This window comes from Narcine bancroftii, chromosome 2 (assembly GCF_036971445.1).
Source record: "Narcine bancroftii isolate sNarBan1 chromosome 2, sNarBan1.hap1, whole genome shotgun sequence".
NCBI lineage: Eukaryota > Metazoa > Chordata > Chondrichthyes > Torpediniformes > Narcinidae > Narcine > Narcine bancroftii.
This window is the reverse complement of record NC_091470.1, coordinates 283406081-283427449: the sequence shown is the minus strand read 5'-3', so window position 1 is coordinate 283427449 and position 21369 is coordinate 283406081. Positions and strand designations below refer to the sequence as shown.

The window sequence follows — 21369 nt, the reverse complement described above, 5'->3', positions numbered from 1 at the left end:
CTCTTCTCCACACCCCCTCCCCCTCTTCTCCACACCCCCTCCCCCTCTTCTCCACACCCCCTCCCCCTCTTCTCCACACCCCCTCCCCCTCTTCTCCACACCCCCTCCCCCTCTTCTCCACACCCCCTCCCCCTCTTCTCCACACCCCCTCCCCCTCTTCTCCACACCCCCTCCCCCTCTTCTCCACACCCCCTCCCCCTCTTCTCCACACCCCCTCCCCCTCTTCTCCACAACCCCCACCAGCAAACACATATTTGCACATAGTTGGGATTATTAACCAAGTTGTTATATTATTAGTAGTAGTAATAATAAATATATTGTTTTAAAATAAATAATAAGATTCTTGGTGAATTTCTATTGCTGCTGGATTTTGCTAGTTGAGACCGATGTTTCCAAGAATAACTGATGCTGAGATTAAAATTCTTAGGTGGAATGAGAATTTTTTTTTAAAAAAAGGTTGAAAACCTGTTCTATTGGTCAATTTGAGTATTTGGAAAGAATCTGCATTTAATTATATGTCCAAGCAGTCAAAAGTTACTCTTTTTGCCTTTCATCTTTTCCTTTAATAATGCATTGATATATCATCCTACATCATATGAGCAAATTACAAATGGAGTTTAGGCAAATTTGCACTAGATTGATTTGTGAACATGAGATATCAAAGGCATGATATTTTGTATTTCAACGCTGCATTTTGGGCAAGTAAAGTAAACATCAGACAGATAATTACTTTGAATGCAGTAATAACAAAAAACATGCTTACAACCAATTACATGAGGCAATGTTGGCCAATCACCACAAATGGCACATTTTTTACAGTGGATTGATAGAGTCCCATCATTTTCTTGGAAATGACCTACTGGAAGAAACCATGATGAAACAACTACTTTCAGTTTTCTGGTATTAATCAGTGGTAGAAGAAACATTAAGAATTCAGCAAAGCCATGCCATAACAGTTCACGGTTCATATATTCAAAGCCAACTTGACGAACACCATGAGATCTGCAGAAAACAGCCCTAATTCCTAGAAGTCGTTCTGGAAGTGTGGCATAGTTACCCTTCTGAAGAAAGATGAAGAAATTCACTAGTCCAGCAATTTTCAAAAACCCAACTACAAAATTAATAAAATATTTAAACTTGTAGATAATGGATTCTGGGGAACAATTACTAAATAAATCAAGCAGTCTCTCTTGGAGCCATTTCCCCCCAATGGTGCAAAACGCATACTGTAGTTTCTGACGTCTAATCATTGGTTTGTACTTTTGTCCCTGAGACAAGTCATTTTTATATCTGATGTTGAGAAGTGTCTGGCCAACTGTTGCATTTTGCGAATACACTGTAAATCTCCATAACAAAAGTTGCAGAAATGTTTTTAGTTCTGGTTCAAAGTTTGTAAGCAGGCCAGGTTTAAAATATTGGAAACACTGGGTAAATTGGGACCAGACAAGCTGTTCTAAGGCTCTATCCAGTTCAAAAGCATCTAGCTGGCTTATTCTTAGTACTGTAGCTGGGGGTTTTAAGTCGTCTTCCTTGGAATCCATATTTCCAAAATGGCATCTAGAGAAAATAGAAACATAGATGAGATGGAAAAAAATATTTTCTGTTATTTAAAACAAACTGCCCAGGTGCAATACAAAGAATAAAGCCACAACAGTCATAAACAAAGTGTAGTGTAAACATAATTTAAAGCCAAACATTTAGTGAGAGGATAATAAGTGAATAGTTTAAAAAAATGAAAATGTTAAACTAAAGTTTAGTTTGTTACTTTGAAGTAAAAGTGTTAAATGTAATAGGAACCGACTTTCAGTGGAAGCTAACTAACATCAGTGCTCACGCAAAAAATATTGCAAAAACAAGTATATGCTTACTGGAAGGCGGAGAAGTGGAGGGGTGTATGGGAAGGATAGAACTGTACAGCAGCATTTTTAAAAATATTAAGCTTGGTAGAAATCAATTTTGATATTTATATTTTCAAATTTGTTCATTAAAAAAATAAACCCCCTTGAACTAATGAAACTGAAATTGATTAAAAAAATGAAATAAATGGGGTTTTGATTCCCTGCATCCTCTCCCCAACCCCCTCCCATTATTGACACAAAACTTAATGAGAAAAAAGCTAAAAGTGTAAAGGTTAAAAACTTGTCTTTTTAAAAAAAAAGTTAATTTTGTGCCTGTCTCTTTAAGGACTATTGTAGTGTTACCATAGTGACTATGATGTCATATGTCATAATATCTGCCAAAACTAACGACTTTCTCATTATTCAACGACACGTTGAGGAAGCACGAGAACATTTTCTTTGAATTTTGTCTTTTTAAATCTCATTATATATCTCTTTTAAGTTTGTGCATTTCTTTAAATGCATTTATATTTCCATCATACAGTAAATACATCGTTATTCATCATTATGAAAATCTTAATGTGAAGCTATGCAAAATGTTTATCTGTCTTATTAACGAATTAATCCTACATAAAGCAGCAGCCACAGAGTTTGATTTATTGGATGAAAGATCAAAATTTGGAATATCGTAGCTTATGCTTTTGGAAGATGATACTTTGAAATTAGGATATATTAGAATAAGGAAATTGTCACCTATAAAGAGCATTTCAAAGCCAGAAATGATGCCTCCCTGAAATAGAATATCAGCAATGGAGAGCCTCTTAATATTATAACTGCAATTATAGCACATAGAAATCGATAGCACACTATTGGCCTTTCGACCCAGTGTTATGCTGACATAATATCCTACTCTAGCATCTACCCAGAAATGCCCTGTTCATTAATCCTCCATTTTTTTCTCCTTCATTTAATCGTTTCTTTAAAGATCCTATTGCAACTACCTCCATCACTGCTGCCTACTGCACATCCCATGCACCAATCACTCTGAAAAATTTACCTCTTGCATCTCCATGTACTGATGCCTTAAAATTATATCCCCTTGTATTACCAGTTTCAGACTTGGGGGGGGGGGGGGAGACCCTCTGGCCATTATTACGAGCCCAGGGGATTCCAAAACCCAGCAGCAATAGAAATTCACCAAGACAATGGTTACTTAAACAAAAGTTGCATTTAATTTTCTTCAAGCATAATAACATCTATCTTTAATGTATTATTATTAACATAACCTAACTTAACCCCCTTCTAATGGTAAGCGCACGTGTATGTAATATGTATATGTTCAGGAAAGTTCTTTGTTTCACTGTCCAACCATTCACTTTTCACTTCTCCAAGTTCACCAGTGTCAGGCAATTCTCATATTGTGCACAGAAATTAACATTTATGGATCTTCACCAGACTATGGTATTTAAAGTTAAATGGTTACCGCTCAGGAAAGTTCTTATTGGTTTCATAGGGATATTTATTGCTTGTATGACACAAACTGATTTCCTCCAATCAGTCCTTCAGTGTCTTGCCAAAAACAACTTGTCCCATCATGGATTTTCCAAATCATAACCTCTTCTTCCAGGTCATCAAAGAGTTCCTCTTGTTCACTTCCTTCAGGAGAAACACTCTAGCCAGCCATTTCCTCTTGTATGTTTGACAAGGGTTTTGAACAGGCTGAACAAAGAACTTACAACCTGTCTTCCAAATGGGATTTTTCAACAAGTCTGCCAGCTTGCCATTTTGTAGCCTCAAAGCTAATGTAGAAATGACCTCTCTCCTCAAAAGAGAGATATTCTGTTTATCTTCGCTGCTTGTAAAAATCACATTGGCTCCAAACCCAATAGTCGAAAAATTTTATCTATATCTGAGCCTCGACTTTATTGCCATACACAGATCAGCATTCTTCACTGCTTTTGGAAAGTCAACCGGAACCTCAAAATCTAGCTTCAGCAAAGTTCTGCATTTTAAATTAATTTTTTTGTGAAGTGTTACTCTGTTTGAACACTAAATCCCCACAATCTCTTTTAAAGACATTTTGCCGATAACTGTTCTAACATATCCTATAACACCATCCACATGATCAATACCTCTTATCATCTTATACGCCTTTATCAGTCCACCCCTCTTCCTCAGTTGGTTCAAGGAGAAAAGACCAAGTTCACTCAACCTATCCTCATCAGGCATGCTCTCCAATCCAAGCAGCATCCTTGTAAATCTCCTATGCTACCACTATTGCATCAACATCCTTGCAGTGAGGTGACCTGAACTGAACACAGCATCTAACTGAGGACTTCTATAGATGCAAGTAAAACAATGCTGGAGAAACTCATCAGGTCAAACAATCACTTTTATATAGCAAAGATAAAAATACATAACCGACGTTTCAGGCTTGAGCCCTTCATCAAGGTATGGAAAAATGTCAGCAGGCGTCTATATAAAAAGGTAAGAGGAAGGCATGGGGGAAAGAGAATGGCAGCAGAGGTAGTAGGTAATAGACGGAGAAGGAAGAGAGGGTAACAGCAGTAAGGGAGGGGAGGGGGAGGGGAAAGGAAGGGGGAAAGGATGTACTGGGCTCAGTCCTCTACCCTTTTCAGGGCTTTATGCTCAGAGGTAATGCTGCTTCCAATGCTATGATACAACCAGTCAGCACCCTTTGCACTACACATCTGTAGAAATTTGCCAAAGTTTTGAACATCATACCAAACCTCCGCAATCTCCTGAGAAAATAGAGGGGCTGACGTGCTTTCTTCATGATGACATCCATGTGTTCGGTTCAGGAAAGGTCCTCTGAAATAGTGACTCCCAGGAATTTAAATTTGTTCATCCTCTCTACCTCCGATTCCTCGAATAATCACAGGATCGTACTCCGCTGGTTTTCCCCTTCCGAATTCCACAATCAGCTCCTTGACTTTAGTGACATTGAGTGTGAGGTTGTACACCATTCAATTAACATTGTCCAACATTACACTAATTGTACACAAACCTAAATGAAGGTGAAGCATTGCTTTCCAATAAGCCCATAGTCCTATGGCACAAGACCATAATCTTTCCACGGGGTGTCATGTTTTGTCTTTTTGGACCCATGCTTCTTTGGCAAAACTCCTTTGGTTGCAGACCATTTTAAAAAAATAGAGAGAAATAATGTTTAAATTCTATGACAGTATGTTGAAATCAAGATAAACTTTAGAAAGTAAATACTATCAAGGAAATAATTATTAGGATGTTTATTAAAGTTCAAAGCTTCAAGGTACATCACCTTCCGCTACTCTGGAAAAACCATTGAATTTCTTCTGGAATCGATCCAAGGTTGCAGAAATTAGCAACAATTACTCTGATCACCTCCTTCTGAGTTGTTCAAGGCTCTCTTTCTCCCTTTGCAACAATGCAATTACTGAAAAAAACCCAAAATACTTTAATGTTTTTTCAGAGTACAATTTCTAGAAATTTTTCATTTCGCCAACTTTGAAATAGAATTGGAAGACTTTTTAAAATCAAGAAACAACACAGACCACATTAGAGGACTACAATGCTATTTATAAGTCTGGAATTCTATGTTGCACTAATTATAAGCTTTGGCAGTAACACTCATCTTTTAAACACATTTTCAACCAATATTGATGGCAATAGCATTTCACTACGTGAACAAGAACTTCCCTTGATTTTTTTTTCCTCAATGCAGTTATTGAGTAGTTTACAAATTATGAATTAATACATTTTATTTGGGAGCATATTATTGACAGAAACCTATCAATAGTAATGTGGTTATTGTCAGGAGCTTGTCAATATTAATGTAGTTATGATTTAGAGATCACACAGATGCAAGGCAGCCAGAACGACGTTTCCCACAGGCTTCTATCAATAGCTACATTTCTATTGACAAGCTCCCAGGATGTACTTGGGGATCTATTACCATCAGAGTTTTCTGTCAATAGTTTTTGCTTTAAATAAACATCTACATTTTCAAACCATCAAGTTTATGGAAAAGGGAGTTTCCTTACGTGTTTTAGGTCATTTAAAACATACGACCACACATACTACCAGTAATTTCAATACATTTGAGGAAAAATAAGCATTTTACTTGATTATTGACAGCATTAATCCAAGGATTAGCCTGATTCAGAACAGTTATTACAAATTATACTGCCTCAATATTGCCATTGCATTGCTCCTCAAGCAAAAACAAAGTCAACTCTGAACATAATTAATTCCATCTTGCTTTTGAGAGGGAAAAAACAAACAAGAAAGATGCATTTTTGAAAATGCATTAGCTTCAAGTATTAGAAATCTTGTTGTGATATAAAGAACAAGAATTTTTGGATTTTTTTTCCCCCAATTCAGATTCTAGCAATGGTCATTTTAAGGATGGCATAGTGTTTTCTTGTGCTGATATTAACAGATTTGAACACCTATTGCAATAGTTTACATTTTAATGTTGACATGAGCACAAATCAATCTGTGGAACTAGATACATTAAGTCATGGATAGATTGTAAATAACTAATCTAAAACATTGATCCTTATTGCACTTTCACAATATTTCCATAGTCATGACTCCAAATTTCAAAATGTTCTATTTATTTCAAATATGTTGTCAAATTACTAATCCTTACACCAAATCTCATTTTGTACAACAAATTTTGTATATGGCAACTTTTTGAATGTCCTCTTAATATTCAAATATACCCTGTCTACAGGGAACCCTCAACTATCATGTCAGATACATTTACAGGGAAAAAAATTCTAAAAGGATTCCACTTTCATAACATGTTGACTTGTCCTATAGCCTTGTAATTGAAACAGTCCACTGAGAAGAACCTTCCCTCACTAACACTATCCAAATACTTTGGGACTCCAAATACTTCATGACCCCAAACACCTGCCCCAATGAGAACCATTTCAGCCTCCCAGGCTATGTACACAATTGCAAAACTAATCATTTCCTTTGGCTTCGTGGCTCTCTTCTGCAGCCCTGTGGCTCAAATCAGTTGTTGAAACTTTTAAAACCCATACACTGCTACTTCACCAGACAATAGTTGATTTGAACTGGTCCACTTTTTCAGAACAGAATTTATGAATCTTCAGTCCTGACACCAGCAGCAATTTCAATAACAATGCTTCCCTTATAAACTAAACAATGAAACACCACTGCCACCCAGAGATGCTGAGAACCACAGGTGATTTACATTAGTAAACTACTTATGTTGACCATCATTTTTCGATGCAACAGACAGCAACTATGGAATTTTCATGTTAATCCGAAAGGTGCTGTCAGTGCTTCACCCCACATTCATCAGGCAAACTGTTACCCGCCTTATCCAGTCAATCAAACCAAAATCAATTGAACTAATAAAAATTAGGTTTTTGGCAAAATTAACTATAAAATATGCTGTAAATCACATGATGCAATTGCTGTGTTTTAATGACCTCATTACTGTCTAAAAATCTTATTTTGGGTTTATTATTTATGGGATCTAAAATAGCTTCTGCTTCATTCAAAGGAATAGTTCACTCTCTACCCAGCATTTTACATTTTATAAAGTTACTTAAAGCTTCTCTATTTCCTGCTTGTGTGTTTAGATTTCAGATGTAGATGCTGAGGCAGGATAAGAGGACTCTGTGGACAACATCGAACAGATCCCACATAAAGGGAATTTCCATTGCAGATACAGTGAAAAATCTGCATTTACGTCTGGTCAGCATGAATTGCAGCAGCTTTACCAGTGACCACAAATCAAGTAGATACTAGACGTCCTTTATGGAAACCTTGCCTCACTCTATTCTTCCACAAGAAATCTTTTTTTTTTAAAAATAGTGGTATCATTAATTTACAGAGAAATTTTGCCAAGCTCATTCACTTTTGAACATTAGCCTATACCATACAAAAATGATTTTTAATATTTAAATTATATTAATCTTAAATTTGTTATATTTACTTTGTCCTTTATATTTTAATCAATATTCATCCAGGCAACACTAGATCCATCTTTTTGTAGTTTTACCTAACCCATCTCATAAAAGACCAGCCACTGTGCAGTTATTGTTTTGTTGAGTCATTCCAGCATGCATTCACAGTATTTGCAGTCACATTGCATACATTTTTGTACAAAAGACATTTGCTTTGATTCACAATTTATCAAAATCATATACAAAGTTTAACTGTATATTCAATCATTCAAAAAATTACGTCTACTAATCTGAAATACAAAAAAAAATTAATTCTCCCTACTATTTAAAATATCAATTTTCTAAATTCTGCTTATTGCGATAAATGTTAAAGGAATTAGATATCAACTAACAGATGTCCTTGCCAAGAGCCAAAATTAATTTACATAATCTGGTTATTAGAATACCAGAACAATGACAAAATTTGGAACAGTAACAAAATACTGCTAAATATAAAAGTGGAGTAAAATGATATACTTATTGTAATGTATAATATGTTTTCCATATGAAAGCTAGGAATGAGTAGCTCAACTGGGAATGGAGTTTTCAAAATATTTGTTTAAGAAGAAATAATAGCTGAATCCTATTACTATAATTTTTCCCAAGTATCGTCACTATTTCACAGCAATTCTCAAGGGAGCTTGAAAATTGATAATGTTCTCACGATTTTATCCAGGTGGAAAATATTACACAAATTATCTGGCTGGAGGCAAAACGTGCTGTTACCCATGTAAACTCCAGTAGAACACAACCCTGTCATTACAAAATTACTATCACTTTTTCCTGCTCACAAATAACAAGGCATTTCACAGGCAAAAGAAAAATGACAAAAATACAGATCAGGTGAACTGCTTCCTGGAATATACTAATGGCTTCGAAAAACTTTTGATTCAAACTTTTAATAAAACATCTGGCTTCTAGCCAATATAAAGATAATTAAGAGAAAAGTGACTTCAATGCTCAACATGAATAATGGGATCAGTGGGCAAGGAAAATTGAAGCAGAGTATTTCAAGATTTTAATGGGGATGGAGGAAAAGGGCCAAATGATTAGTTTGAATACATTTTAAGTAATAACTTAAAATCATTGGAAAAAATAATATTTGGACAGTAAAAATTAATGCATATTTTTGTAATCTTTGTTTTAGACTGCAATTCTTGTATAAATATTTCTCATTCCAAAATTCCCCACTCTAATGTTGTTACATCAATACTGCACAAGTCTTGGATTGTTAAATTCATCAACTAATCTTTGTTTTTCTTTCAAATAGATTATATTTACAATGTTTCCCCTTCATTACAAAGCTTTTGTTAGTATTGCAGTACCTCTGTAATACTTCTCATTCTTAGTTAATTTTCAACTTCCAAATCTAAAGTCTCTTTCAGTCACAATACTTTTGTCTTTAGCCATCTTCTACAATTTTCTTCCGAAGCCTCCCTGTCTCTGCATCTTTTCCCAGTATTCCAATTGTTTTCTTAACATCACTTCAAGCAATTATTCTGGCTTATTAATTCTGTCCTAAACAATCTGAAAACCATCTTGGAAAATTACCAATCTTAAAAGCACTATTTCAAATTGTTAATACTCGAAATCTCTAACTTTATTTTAAAGCAGCAAAACATTGTAACAATAGTTTTTTTTCAGCGATATATTCTCCCCATTGCATGCTGCTGCAAGCACTTACATTTTCTGTGCCCTTTATCTAGATTTGCAGTGTGAGATCCACATTTGGTAATTATTAATATTCTTTACAAAAATAGAAAAATGTCACCATAGCAGGGAAAGAATGAATGAATGAGAGTTTACTGTCATGTACCAGAACACAATGTATAGATGCACCAAAGTTCTTGCCTTCTGCAGCTGCACAATTAAGTACGAATTAAAATGTCACATAACAGAAAAAAAAAGGACAGATTAATGCAGTGCTCAGTTAGTGCAAAAAAAATTATGTTACAGTAGTGCAAATAGACCTCGATGGTTGTGGAGTCGTATTATGGTTTGGATAGCACAAGTGAGTTCAAGAACCTAATAACTGTTGAAAAAATATTCTGGAGTGCAAGCTTCTGTACTCTGCCTGAAGGTAGTAGCCACAAGAGTGTGACCAAGGTGATAGGGATCCTTTGTGATGCTGGCTCACTTCTTGAGGAAGCACCTCATGCATGTCTTAAATGGATTGGAAATCAGTGTCTGTGATAGCTAGGTTTTCTGTGGCCATCTACATTTCTGGTCAGTCTAACATGCTTACCGCTCAGCATACTTCCCACAGAACATCTGCAGAATGTTCAATACAGTATTGGAAAACATGTAAAATCCTCTTGGACTTCTTAGCAAGTAGAGGCATTGGTAGAGGTAGATGCATTCTTCACAGCTGCCTCAATATACTGGCTGTAAGAGGTCCTCTGTTATGTTGATGCACAGGAACTGGAGGCTGCAAACCTTCTCTTCTGCTTCCCATTAATACAAACAGGAGTCTGCACCCTTGGCCATCTCTTCCTAAAATCTATTATAAGCCCTTACTGTCTTGCTGGCGATATCACAAAACTAGTATTTTAATCTCCATTTTATATTCTGCCTCACCTGCTGTCCATGATGTTATGTATGTATTCTGACAATAAATGTGAAAAATTGAAATCTGATTTATTTGGTCAACAGGTGATGATAGGGAAAAGAAAGGGTCAAAGTCTAGTCCAAGTTACATAGTTGCCATTAAAATTGAATTATATATTTTGAAACGATATAAAGAAAATGCGTTCACTTCAATACTTCATTATACACTTGGATGGAGTAAGCAGGTAGTAACGTGAATAAATTAGAAAACAAGTAGAAAATGAGATATGAGAGAAAGGAGGAACAGCATGTACAACAACACATCTTTAGGTTTCCAATGGGAACTAGTAAGGATTCTACATTTTAAAAATATGCAATGAAAGAAAATATTTCGACTGATTACTGTTATCAATTCGACTACATTAAAAACGTGGGTCTTTGGTAACCTTTTTGCATCACTTATCTAAAATGGCAAGATTAATAACATATTATTAATAACAATAAGCTCTAAAATTCATGCAAAACCAAATTGTAACACTTACATTGGGCAAAACACCACAGGTAGGCCTCGACTTAATTCAACGTTCTTTCTACTGGAGAATCAGACTCAATCGCTGGGGCCTTCCGTACAGGCAGCATCGGCCTTGAACACCAAAGGCAAGGCCACACCATGAGCCCGTGCTCCGAAATTCAGCTGCAACACACAAATTTCACCGATTTTCAACGTCTACCTGTTGTCCATGGCGCGGATGAGGCCGCCGACCCGCGGAGCCAATCAACAAGGTCGGGAATGTCACGTGCTTCTGGATCCGTCGGTGTAAACACTGCTGGCGCTGAAAGCGTCAGAGTAAATGGACGCGTCAAAGCCAACGGAATATCCGTGTGAAGCGTTCTATTTCTGGACCGTCTCTCACTTCCATTCGTAATGGCTATGACGTCAGGCAGCGAGTGGCCTCGCGAAGAGCCCTCTCCACCAATGAGAGCCAGCGAGTCTCTGCTCCGCCAGTGCGTGGCGTTGATTTCGAAGTTGGGTTTAAAGAGCTGCGTGAGGGTGCCTGGAAGGAGAGAGGAAGAGAGGGAGAGGGAGAGAGAGGGGGAGGGGGAGGGGGAGGGAGGGGGGAGAGGGGGAGGGAGGGAGGGGAGGGGAGGGAGGGAGGGGAGGGGAGGGAGGGGGGGAGAGGGGGAGGGAGGGAGGGGAGGGGAGGGGAGGGGAGGGGAGGGGAGGGGAGGGGAGGGGAGAGGGGGAGGAGGGGAGGGAGGAGGGGAGGGGAGGGGAGGGGAGAGGGGGGGGAGAAGGGGGGGAGAGAGAGAGAGCGTTTGCGTCGTTTTAACTTCGGGGTTAGAACTCAGCACATGAATGCCTGCCTGCTGGATACAGTCGTTGATCGCTCTGGCAGCCGGCTAATGCGGTTCCACAGTGCTGCCATGGGCACCGCTGCGCCTGGGGAAGGCGTTGGTGGCGGTTCGTGGCGGGACCTGGGCAGGAAATCTCCGTTATCACCAACCACCAGAGACGGGCAAAACATGAAACATTTGTCGAGTGAGGTCAGGTGCTTGTATGAGAAAAAAAGTGAATACCTTTGAAAGTAAAGATACTCTCAAGGAGAGTAGTCTGTTGACAAGAGGCATAAGTGATGGCGTAAATCTCGTGTTTTAGGGAAATGTGTTCAGGTTACTTCTCTGTGATGCAACAGAGTGTATCAAACAACTGATGTTGTCTATCTCTCCTGCCATGAACCAAGCTCCAGAAGTAAATTTTCTAAACGAACTGCTAGAAACCATCCAACCAATGCTCAACTTCTATCTTCGTATTGTCATTTGAAAAGTTTGCACTTGATGTCAGCATCAACTTTATTTCCCCATTTCACATTGGTTTCTGACATTGGCTGGTCTCTTGCCCACCCCTTCCCCCAAATCATTACTTGTTTGGCTATCACTGTGGAACCCACTCCTGTTGAAAACAATTTCTTTTTTTTTTATTTTTTACACTATGAACCATACTGAACAAAATACACACAAACATTTCCTTCTTGAATATACACAGTGTCATTTTCTCCCCTCCCTTCCCTCCCTCCTTCACCCCCCTTCCCCACTCAACATATATGATACATTAAACACATTAAACAATGTCATCACACAATGAAAATAAACAAGAAATTTGTGTCTTCTACTTTTAAATACTGGGTCAGTTCATTTCATCTTCTGTCATTTTAGGTGGTGGAGGTCCATGGTAGGACTTCTCTGTTGTGTTCCATGTAAGGTTCCCAAATTTGTTTGAATACTGTGATGTTATTTCTTAAATTATGTTATTTTTTCCAATGGAATACATTTATTCATTTCTATGTACCATTGCTGTATTCTCAGGCTATCTTCTAATTTCCAGGTTGACATAATACATTTTTTTGCTACAGCTAAGGCTAACCCAAACAAAAATGGGAACAAGATCTAAACGTAAAGATAAAGAATGAAACATGGGAAAAGCCATGCTCCGGAACTATGAGAAATACAATAAACATGAGGTTATGCATGATACAATATAATTGATTACACAGGCTATACATCACACCCCAAAAGTTAAATAAATGGGTCCCAACAGTATCAGACAGATGTTTTCGCTGTAAGAAGGGAACAACAGTACATGCAAGTTGGGCATGTGAGAAAGTGGAAAAAGTTTTGGGAAGATCTAAACCAGGTATTAAATCACAAAAAGCAACATACCAAAAAATCCAGAGATCTTTCTCTAAGTAATATAAGAAGTAAAGAACTTGGACTCGATTTGGATGGAGCACAAAAAAGATTTATTATGATAGCCAAGGCTCAATTTCTTTAATGACCTTATTGCATTGCTTTTGGGTATAGTGTACTAATTATGATACTAAATTGCTTAGAATTCAGCCAACTTCAGAATTCAATCATTTGTTGCACTATTGTTTGCCAAAATATTTGTTGCATTTGAGAACCATTTCTTTTTTAAAAGTTTGTGTGTAGCATATACATGGATATTTTATATTTTACAGAAGGCATGAAATTCAAATGTGGATGACATGAGACTGTGGAGGTTGGAGGGAATAGACTAGATAAAAGAATGAAGCAATATACTTGAATTAAAATAATATCAACTGAAAGATATAATTTTAAAGAAAATGTGTAAGACTGCCCCTCCTTGCAGTGATCAGCACCATTGATTTTTCATGCTATCTGTGAACTTACTAATCATATCTTGAATGCTTATATCATAATGAAGAATGTATATATCAACAGGATCCATATTAGATTAACTGGAAAGTGCACCAAGGAATGGCAGATGGAATTTAATTTTGCTAAGTGTGAGTTGTTGCTGAGGAATCTGGACCAGGTAGGAGAATGGGCCAGAAAGTGGCAGTTGGAGTTTAATGCAGACAAGGATGAGATGATGTATTTTGGAAGGGGAGACCAAGGTAGGAGATATGCAGTAAATGATAAGGCACTGAGGAGTGCAGACACATTGTTCCTTGAATGTGGTGTTCCATTTGGACAGGGTTGAAAAGAAAGCTTTTGGTATCTTAACCTTGATAAATCAAAGTATTGAGTAAAGGAGTTGAGATGTTGAAGTTGTTTAAGACATTGGTAAGGCCAAATTTGGAATATTGTGTGCAGTTCTGGGCAACTAACTCCAGGGAGGATATCAATAAAATTGAAAGAGTGTAGAGAAGATTTACTAGAATGTTGCTGGGTCTTCAGGGGTTGAGTTACATGGAAAGAGAGTGAAGAAAAATGAGGAAAGATTTGATTAAGCTTTACAAGATTGAGAGGTATAGACAGTGGATGTGAATAAGGTTTTTCCACTTAGATTGGGGGAGATAAATCAAGAGGTCATAGTTTTAAGCTGAAGGGGGAGAGGTTTAGGAGGGAGTTTTTCACTTAGAGGGTGGTGGGAGTGTTGAATGAGCTACCTTCTGATGTGGTGAATGTGGGGTCGATCATGTGTTTTAAGAGTAAATTGGCTAAATACGTGGATGTGACCAGGTCAGTGGGGCTAGAGAGATGGTCAGAACAGACTAGGGGTGCCAAATAGCCTGTTCTCTGTGGTGTAGCATTCTATGGTTCTAAGTTGAACTAGGGCAGTACTTTTACAGTAAATAGTAAATCCATGGAGAGTGTTGTAGAACATTTAGACTTGGGGTTACAAGTACATTGCTCCAAAACAAGTTGAAACATAAGTAAATAGGATGGTGAAGATGATGGTTGGCATACTTGTCTTCAGTGATCTGGGTACAGGAGCTAGAATTTCATGTTGCAATTGGCAAAGATGTTTTTGAGTCTCCTGGTTTGTTTTCTATTCTGGTCACGCAGCTCTGGGAAAGGTATCATTAAGCTGGAGAAAGTGCAAAAGAAATTCACAAGAATTTTGCTGGGACTGGTGGCCTTATAACACAGCCCATCCAGGCCCTCCTTAAAATATGTTAAAAAATGGATTTGGCAAGAATGATTAAGGAAAATCCCAAGGCTTGTCATGCATGTATTTAAAAATAGGAGGCAAGCTAGGTTGAGGGTGGACCATTCAAGTACAAAAGAATAAATTTGTACCTGGAGTTGGAGGAAGTGTGTGAGGTATGAAATGAGTACTTTGCATTGTTCTTCAGTAAGGAGAAGGACATAGGATAGCGAGATCATTTTGAAATTTATTAATATCAAAAGGGGATTTTGCTATCAAGAAGGAGGTTAGAACATTACAATGCATTCCAGGTTATTGAGATAGGCAAGAGATGAGATCATTGTATTTGTCTCACTGAATCTGCTATCTTCAAGAATCGTTTTCGTACATTCCAAGATTTCAATGTCATTCAGTAAACTACCATTTGCACAACCACAACAATGGATCTTGTACTTGAGGAGAGTGAAACGTTATTTACATGGAAGCGAAGGAATAGTGTGGGATTTGACATTATCCAAAATAAATGTATTTCCTCCAAAATTGGCAATTTATCCAAGGCTGCCAAAATGATCAAGAGAGGATAGAGTGAAGGCTCTCTCATAATTTCCCAGTTCTTTTTGTAAATGATGCTAGAGAAGTACTTATTTAAACCATTATTTAAAAAGAAAAAAATATGGTAGATTGAGTAAATGATACCCTAAATGTTGTGATTGACAAGTTATCAGGAAGCATTCTAAGGAATGGATTATTTGGGTGATACAGGTTAACAAAAGGCAATCAGAATGCATTTGTCATAATAATCTTGAATTGACTGGTTTGACATTTTTAGATGGCAACTGGAATGGTCATTGAGTTCTTGGTGTCATCAGCAGAGACTTTAGCAAGGCTTTTGATAAAATCTTGCCTGGGAGATTCCAAAGGTAAAAGGCCCATTAGTATTAGTATGTTGGAAACTCAAAATGGTTGGGTGGAAAAAAGCAAAAGGTTATGGTTGATGCATGTTTTTAATGAATAGAAAGAAGTTTCCTGGAGGTTCTTGTGATAATTGGTTGAATGTAGAACAGTGGGTCTTGGCAAAGAGTCTTGAAGGTAGCAGGAAATATATAGAAGTTGAGAAAGAAAAACATTCTGCCATTCTTCTTAATAGAGTCATGGAGCACACAAAATTAAAAAAAAAGTGGTTGTTTATGAATTGTAAGAAATGGATATTGGAGACAGTTGAGAATATTGCATGCAGACCTACATAAGCATCTCAGTGTAGAAATTGCATCTGATTCATATATAGATCTAGAGAGATAGAAATATATAAAACCTCTAAGATTTTCACTTCTCAACTTAAACAAAAACAATGCCCTTTTGCTTTGGACTCCTTTTACATGGGATAAGGATTTTGACTGTCCATGCCCCTCATAATCTTGTCTTATTCCTACAGATCATTCCCTGGCCTCCTTCATTTCCGAGAAAGCAAGCTGTAGCCACCCTGTTGTTGGAAAAAAGTAATGGCACTAGAAGAGATTTACCACTGTTTTGAAAAATGAAAATTAATATTTACTCTAGACTGAGAGGAAGTTCAACTGACAAACTAAACATTCATGGACGAAGATAAAAGTGAATAGGAAGGGGTTACAGCCTATTGGTAAATAAAGCAAAGATATGGAATTAAAATCCTTGGTGAATGAATAAGAGGAGAGTTTTTCATCCAGCGAGTGATTAGATTTTGGAACTTTTTATGTGAAAGCATTGGTTTTTCTTGGATGTGAACCTGAAGTTGTGTGTTGTTCCTCTAATTTCTGGTGGCCATGGATAGACATGTTAATGTGGGAGTGGGGCACAGAATTGAAATGGTTGGCCACCAGGAGATCCTTGTCACTGATTATGGACAGAGCTAAAGTGCTCAGTGAAGTGATCTCCCAGTCTGTGTCTCTCCCTGTAGAGAAGGCCACAACAGAAGCACTTTAGCTCCCACAGATTCACAAGTAAAGTGTTGCTTCACTTGAAGGACTGATTTGGGCCCTGCTAGTGGAGAGGGAGGAGGTGTGGGTGCAAGTGTGGCACTTCCTACAGCTTCAGGAGAAGGTGCCTAGGGGGTGATGAGGGGGGAATGGGTGAGTGGATGAGGGAGTTGTGTTTCTTGCTGAGTTTCCCCAGCTTTTTGTGTAAACTACAATCACAGCATACGTGCATTTTCTTGTTTTACAACCAGCATTATGAACAGTGTGTTCATTTGCTCTTTTAGGTGATGGTTTGTGTTTTAACCTGGTTGTAGTTCCAAGTGCACTTTTCTGTCTGGGTCTAGCCACCCACCCCACTACCCAACATTGCAACTGGATCCTTGACTTCCTCATTAGACCATCATCAGTGTGGATAGGTAACAACATCTACTCCCCACTGACAATCAACATAGGCCCACTGTTCTACTCCCCCTACACCTATAACATGTAGCTCGGAACAATTCAAATACACTCTACAAATTTTCTGATGATACCACGGTTGTCAGCAGAATTACCAGCGGGAATGAGGAAGCGTACAGGAGTGAGATAGATCAACAAGTTGAGTGGTGTCACAACAACCATCTTGCACTCAATGTTAGCAAAACTAAGGAACTAATTATGGACTTAAGGAAGGGGAAACCAGGAGAATGCAAACCAGTCCTTATCAAGGGATTAGCAGTGGAATGGATCAAAAACCTCAAATTCCTGGGTATCAACACCCCTAAGGACCTCTCCTGGGGCCATCATGTTGGTGTAATCATAAAGAAGACTCGCCAACTGCTATATTTTGTTAGGAGATTTGGTATGCCACCAAAGATTCTTCCAAATTACTGTGGAGAGCATTCTGACTGATTGCATCTCTGTCAGGTATGTCGGTGCCAATGCACAGAACCAGAAAAGGACACAGAGAGTGGTCAACTCAGCCAGCGCTGTAATGGGTGCTAGTCTTCACTCCATTAATGACATCTTTAAGAGTCAATGTCTCAAAGCGGCTTCTATCATCAAGGACCCTCACCACCCAGCCAAGCTTTTTTTCTCACAGGTTCCATCAGGAAGGATGTACAGGAGTCTGAAGAAACACACCCAACTACCCAATGTTACAAAAATCAGCTACTCACACCCCACCCCCATCACCACCATCAATCAGGTTTCTGAATGGATAATGGGACACTAGCTCACTTTTATTTTTGCACTGTAGCGGTGGCTACTCTGCTACTGATCTCACAACCAAATGAGTTGAGTTCAGTGAGCAAAAACTCGTTTATTCAGGTCTGCCTGGCTGGTCTTCTGCTCCCAGCCCGGACCTGGCTGAGAACCGCACCGGAGGCCCTGATGTCGCCGGGGCATCACGTAGGCCGCAGAGTGCGGGCTTCTGAGCCTGGTGCTGAGGTCGGGGAGAAACCCCCGACGGCACCATTTTGGCCGGCTGCCCCACCGTGCATGTGACCTGCTGGGCCAGTTTGTCTGCCTAATGACGTGCCACCACACAGGCTCCCCCCCCCCCCCCCCCACCAGAACCATTGCCAATGTACTTTTTTGCCAGGTGGCTTCGCTTCTTTGGTTGAGCCACGACCACTGGGTCTTTGGGGTCGAGGTGTGCTGGCTTCAATCTGTCCACATTAAACAGTTTCCTCTTACCACCGGTGTCCAGTGTGAAGGTGGATCCTGAATACTGGATGACTCTGTATGGCCCTTCATATGGTCTTTGAAGGGGTGCTGTAGAAGGGCCTTGCCTGATTAAAAACATACTCTGCGGAATACTGCTTGCTGGGGATGTAAGAGGCCCGTGTGCTGTGTCTGGGTGGTGGTGGGGGTGTGAAGGAGTCCAACTGGGTCCGGAGGTGGGGAAGTAAACCATGCGGTGACTGTTGTGGGTTGTGTGGTGCATTGATAAACTTACCAGGCAGGGCTAGCGGTCCACCGTAGACCACCTCGGCCGATGATGCCTGCAGGTTTTCTTTGGGTGTCGAGCGGATGCCGAGGAGTACCCAAAGCAGCTCATAGACCCAGTCGGGGCCGATGAGGCGGGCCATAAATGCCGACTTAAGGTGGTGGTGCAATCGCTCAACCAGTCCATTGGCCTGTGGGCAATAGGCCGTTGTGTGATGCAGTTCGATTCACAGTCTGTTGGCGAGCTGTGCCCAGAGCGCAGAGGTGAACTGTGCGCCATGGTCGCTGGTGAGGTGGGTCAGGATGCCGAACCGGGCAATCCAACCAGTCAAAAGTGCTCAGGAGCAGGAGTCCATGGAGGTATCTGGCATCGGGATTGCCTCGGGCCAACGAGTGGTGCGGTCTACCACCATGAAAAGGTAACGGTTACCTCAGGAAACTGGTAAGGGGCCGACGATGTCCACATGTATGTGGCTGAACCATTCTCTGACATGTTCAAAATCCTGCACGGGCGCTCTGGTGTGCCTGTGTATCTTGGAAAACTAGCAATGGTGCAGGTTTTGGCCCAGTCTGCAATCTGCTTTTGAAGCCCGTGTCAGACAAAGCGTTCTGCCATCATACGAACCGTGGACCTGATGGTTGTGGATATGATGGAAGACTTGCCTGCGCCACTACTGGGGAACCACTGGTCGTGGGGTGCTCATGGAGACATCGCACAGGACTGTATCATCACCGAGAGGAGTTGGGAGGTCCTGGAACCGCAGGCCCGTGATGACAGTCCTGAAGGCCTGCGTCTCCTCATCGGACTTCTAAACTTGGGCAAGCTGGTCGTAGTCTAGGCCAGATGTCAGCGAGCAAATGGCCGGTCGGGAGAGCGTGTCGGTGACCACATTGTCTTTCCCCGCCTTGTGCTGAATGTCGGTGGTGAATTCTGACACAAAGGACAGGTGTCGCTGTTGGCGGGCCGACCAGGGATCTCTAGCCATAGCGAGCACATGAGTGAGGTGTTTGTGGTCGGTAAAAATGGTGAAAGGCCTCACCTTCAAGGAATACTGAAAATGACGCACAGCAAGGTGCATGCCCAGCAACTCATGGTCGAAAGCACTATACTTGCGCTCTGGCGGACGAAGAAGTCTGCTAAAGAATGCCAATGGTCTGTTAACCTGCTGCTCCAGGACGGCACAGACGGCGGTGGCAGAGGCATCGACGGAGAGCGCCATATGAAGGTCGGTGCTTGGGTGGACGAGCTGGGTAGCCTTCGCGAGGGCAACTTTTGTGGTCTCGAGTGCCCTGTTGGCCTCTGGAGTCCAGGCAAGTGTCTTGTCCTTGGCTGTGAAGAGTGGCTGCATGATGCATGCAATGTCTGGAATTAATCGGTTATAGAAGTTTACCATACCCACGAACTCTTGTAGTCCCTTGAGGTTGTCCGGGCATGGAAACTCTCTGATTGCAGCCACCTTCATAGTAGCTGGTGTAGCTCCATCGGCCGTGATGGTATAGCCCAGGAACTGCATGGACTTTTTCTAGAACTGGCATTTGGCTGGGTTGTTCGTTAGGCAGAAGTTGGCCAGTCGGGAGAAGAGGGTGCACAGATGAGACTTGTGCTGTGCCAGGTCTCTGCTGGTGACAAGAATGTCTTCCAGGTTAATGATCAAGTTCAAATCCCTGCTCACCGTATCCATGAGGTGCTGGATAGTGTTCTTGAGGCCGAAAGACATACGTAGAAATTCGAACAAGCCAAAGGGGGTGATGATGGCCGTTTTGGAGATGGCCTCAGGGTGCATGGGATTTGATTATACCCACGCACCAGGTCGACCTTGGAGAACACCCTCGCGCCATGCAGGTTGGCTGTAAAGACCTGAATGTGAGGAACTGGGTAACAGTCAGGTACTGTCGTGTCGTTAAGCCATTGATAATCTCCGCAGGAGCACCAGCCACCGGAGGCTTTCAAGACTAGATGGAGCGGCGAGGCCCAAGGACTGTCCTAGCGTCGAATGATCCCCAGTTCCTGCAGATGCGAGAACTTCTCTTTCACTATCTGGAGCTTATCCAGCGGGAGCCTGCGTGCCCTGGCATGGACCGGTGGGCCTTGGGTGGGGATATAATGAAACACCCTGTAGTGTGGTGAGGTGGCGGAGCACTGCAGCTTGAGGAAGGACGGGAACTCATCCAGTTTGCGCTGAAATTCGTCGTTGGGTGCACTGACCGTGGCCATCTGCAGCTTCTCTGTGCGGGAGGTGTTGAGACGAATGGATTGGAAGGTACGGGCATCGACAAGTCGCCTACCTCAGGGGTTGACCAGGAGTCCATGGGCGAGAAGGAAGTTGACACCCAGAATGGAGGTTGGGAGGGATGAAACGGTGAACCTCCACGAGAACTTCCGCTGGCCGATCTGAAAGTGGACGGTCTTGTTACCATATGTTCGGATCTCCGTCAAATTGGCTGCACGGAGTGGAGGTCCTCTAGGCCGGTTCAGGGACTCGATGACTGTGGCCGGGATGACGCTGATCTGGGCCCCGGTGTCGACGAGGAAGCGTCAGCCGCTGATTGCATCCCGCAGGTAGCGAAGGCTGTCTTCTTGTCTCAAAAGCGACCGGCCTACTCGTTCCAGGGAAACGAGCAGGGCTGACGACACTTCTGAGCCTTGGCTCCCCAGCACTGGTGGAAGAAGGAAAGGCCTGAAGTGGACGGTTTGCTTCTGG

General features: G+C 40.8%; 1 protein-coding gene and 1 long non-coding RNA gene across 5 annotated transcripts; one reads left to right on the top strand and one right to left on the bottom strand.

The window, feature by feature from the left end:
- Positions 1-223: 223 nt before the first annotated feature.
- pex2 (peroxisomal biogenesis factor 2) lies at positions 224-11417 on the bottom strand. Of its 4 annotated transcripts, XM_069921163.1 has the most exons (4): positions 10915-11416; positions 5140-5274; positions 4867-4985; positions 224-1557 (listed from the first exon to the last, which is right to left on the bottom strand). In XM_069921163.1, exons 3-4 carry the CDS (start codon positions 4965-4967, stop codon positions 633-635), a joined length of 1026 nt encoding a protein of 341 aa, XP_069777264.1. In that variant the 5' UTR covers positions 4968-4985; positions 5140-5274; positions 10915-11416; the 3' UTR covers positions 224-632. The 4 variants fall into 4 exon arrangements, with proteins under 4 accessions (XP_069777264.1, XP_069777265.1, XP_069777266.1 ...); XM_069921164.1 differs by lacking the exon at positions 4867-4985; XM_069921165.1 differs by lacking the exons at positions 4867-4985; positions 5140-5274 and having other exon boundaries at positions 10915-11417.
- Positions 11418-11632: 215 nt separating this feature from the next.
- On the top strand, positions 11633-16469 carry LOC138755353 (uncharacterized). Its single transcript, XR_011352218.1, has 2 exons — positions 11633-11917; positions 16219-16469. It is a non-coding gene; the product is annotated as an uncharacterized lncRNA (long non-coding RNA).
- Positions 16470-21369: the final 4900 nt, after the last annotated feature.

What these genes read in the sequence shown, in the direction of transcription:
- pex2 (XM_069921163.1), bottom strand. Translation starts at nt 4,967, where the DNA reads ATGGGTCCAAAAAGACAAAACATGACACCCCGTGGAAAGATTATGGTC. An exon ending in AATGCTTCACCTTCATTTAG is followed by an intron (nt 1,558 to 4,866) that starts GTTTGTGTACAA and finishes TATTTTCTCTAG; the next exon opens with ATGCCATTTTGGAAATATGG.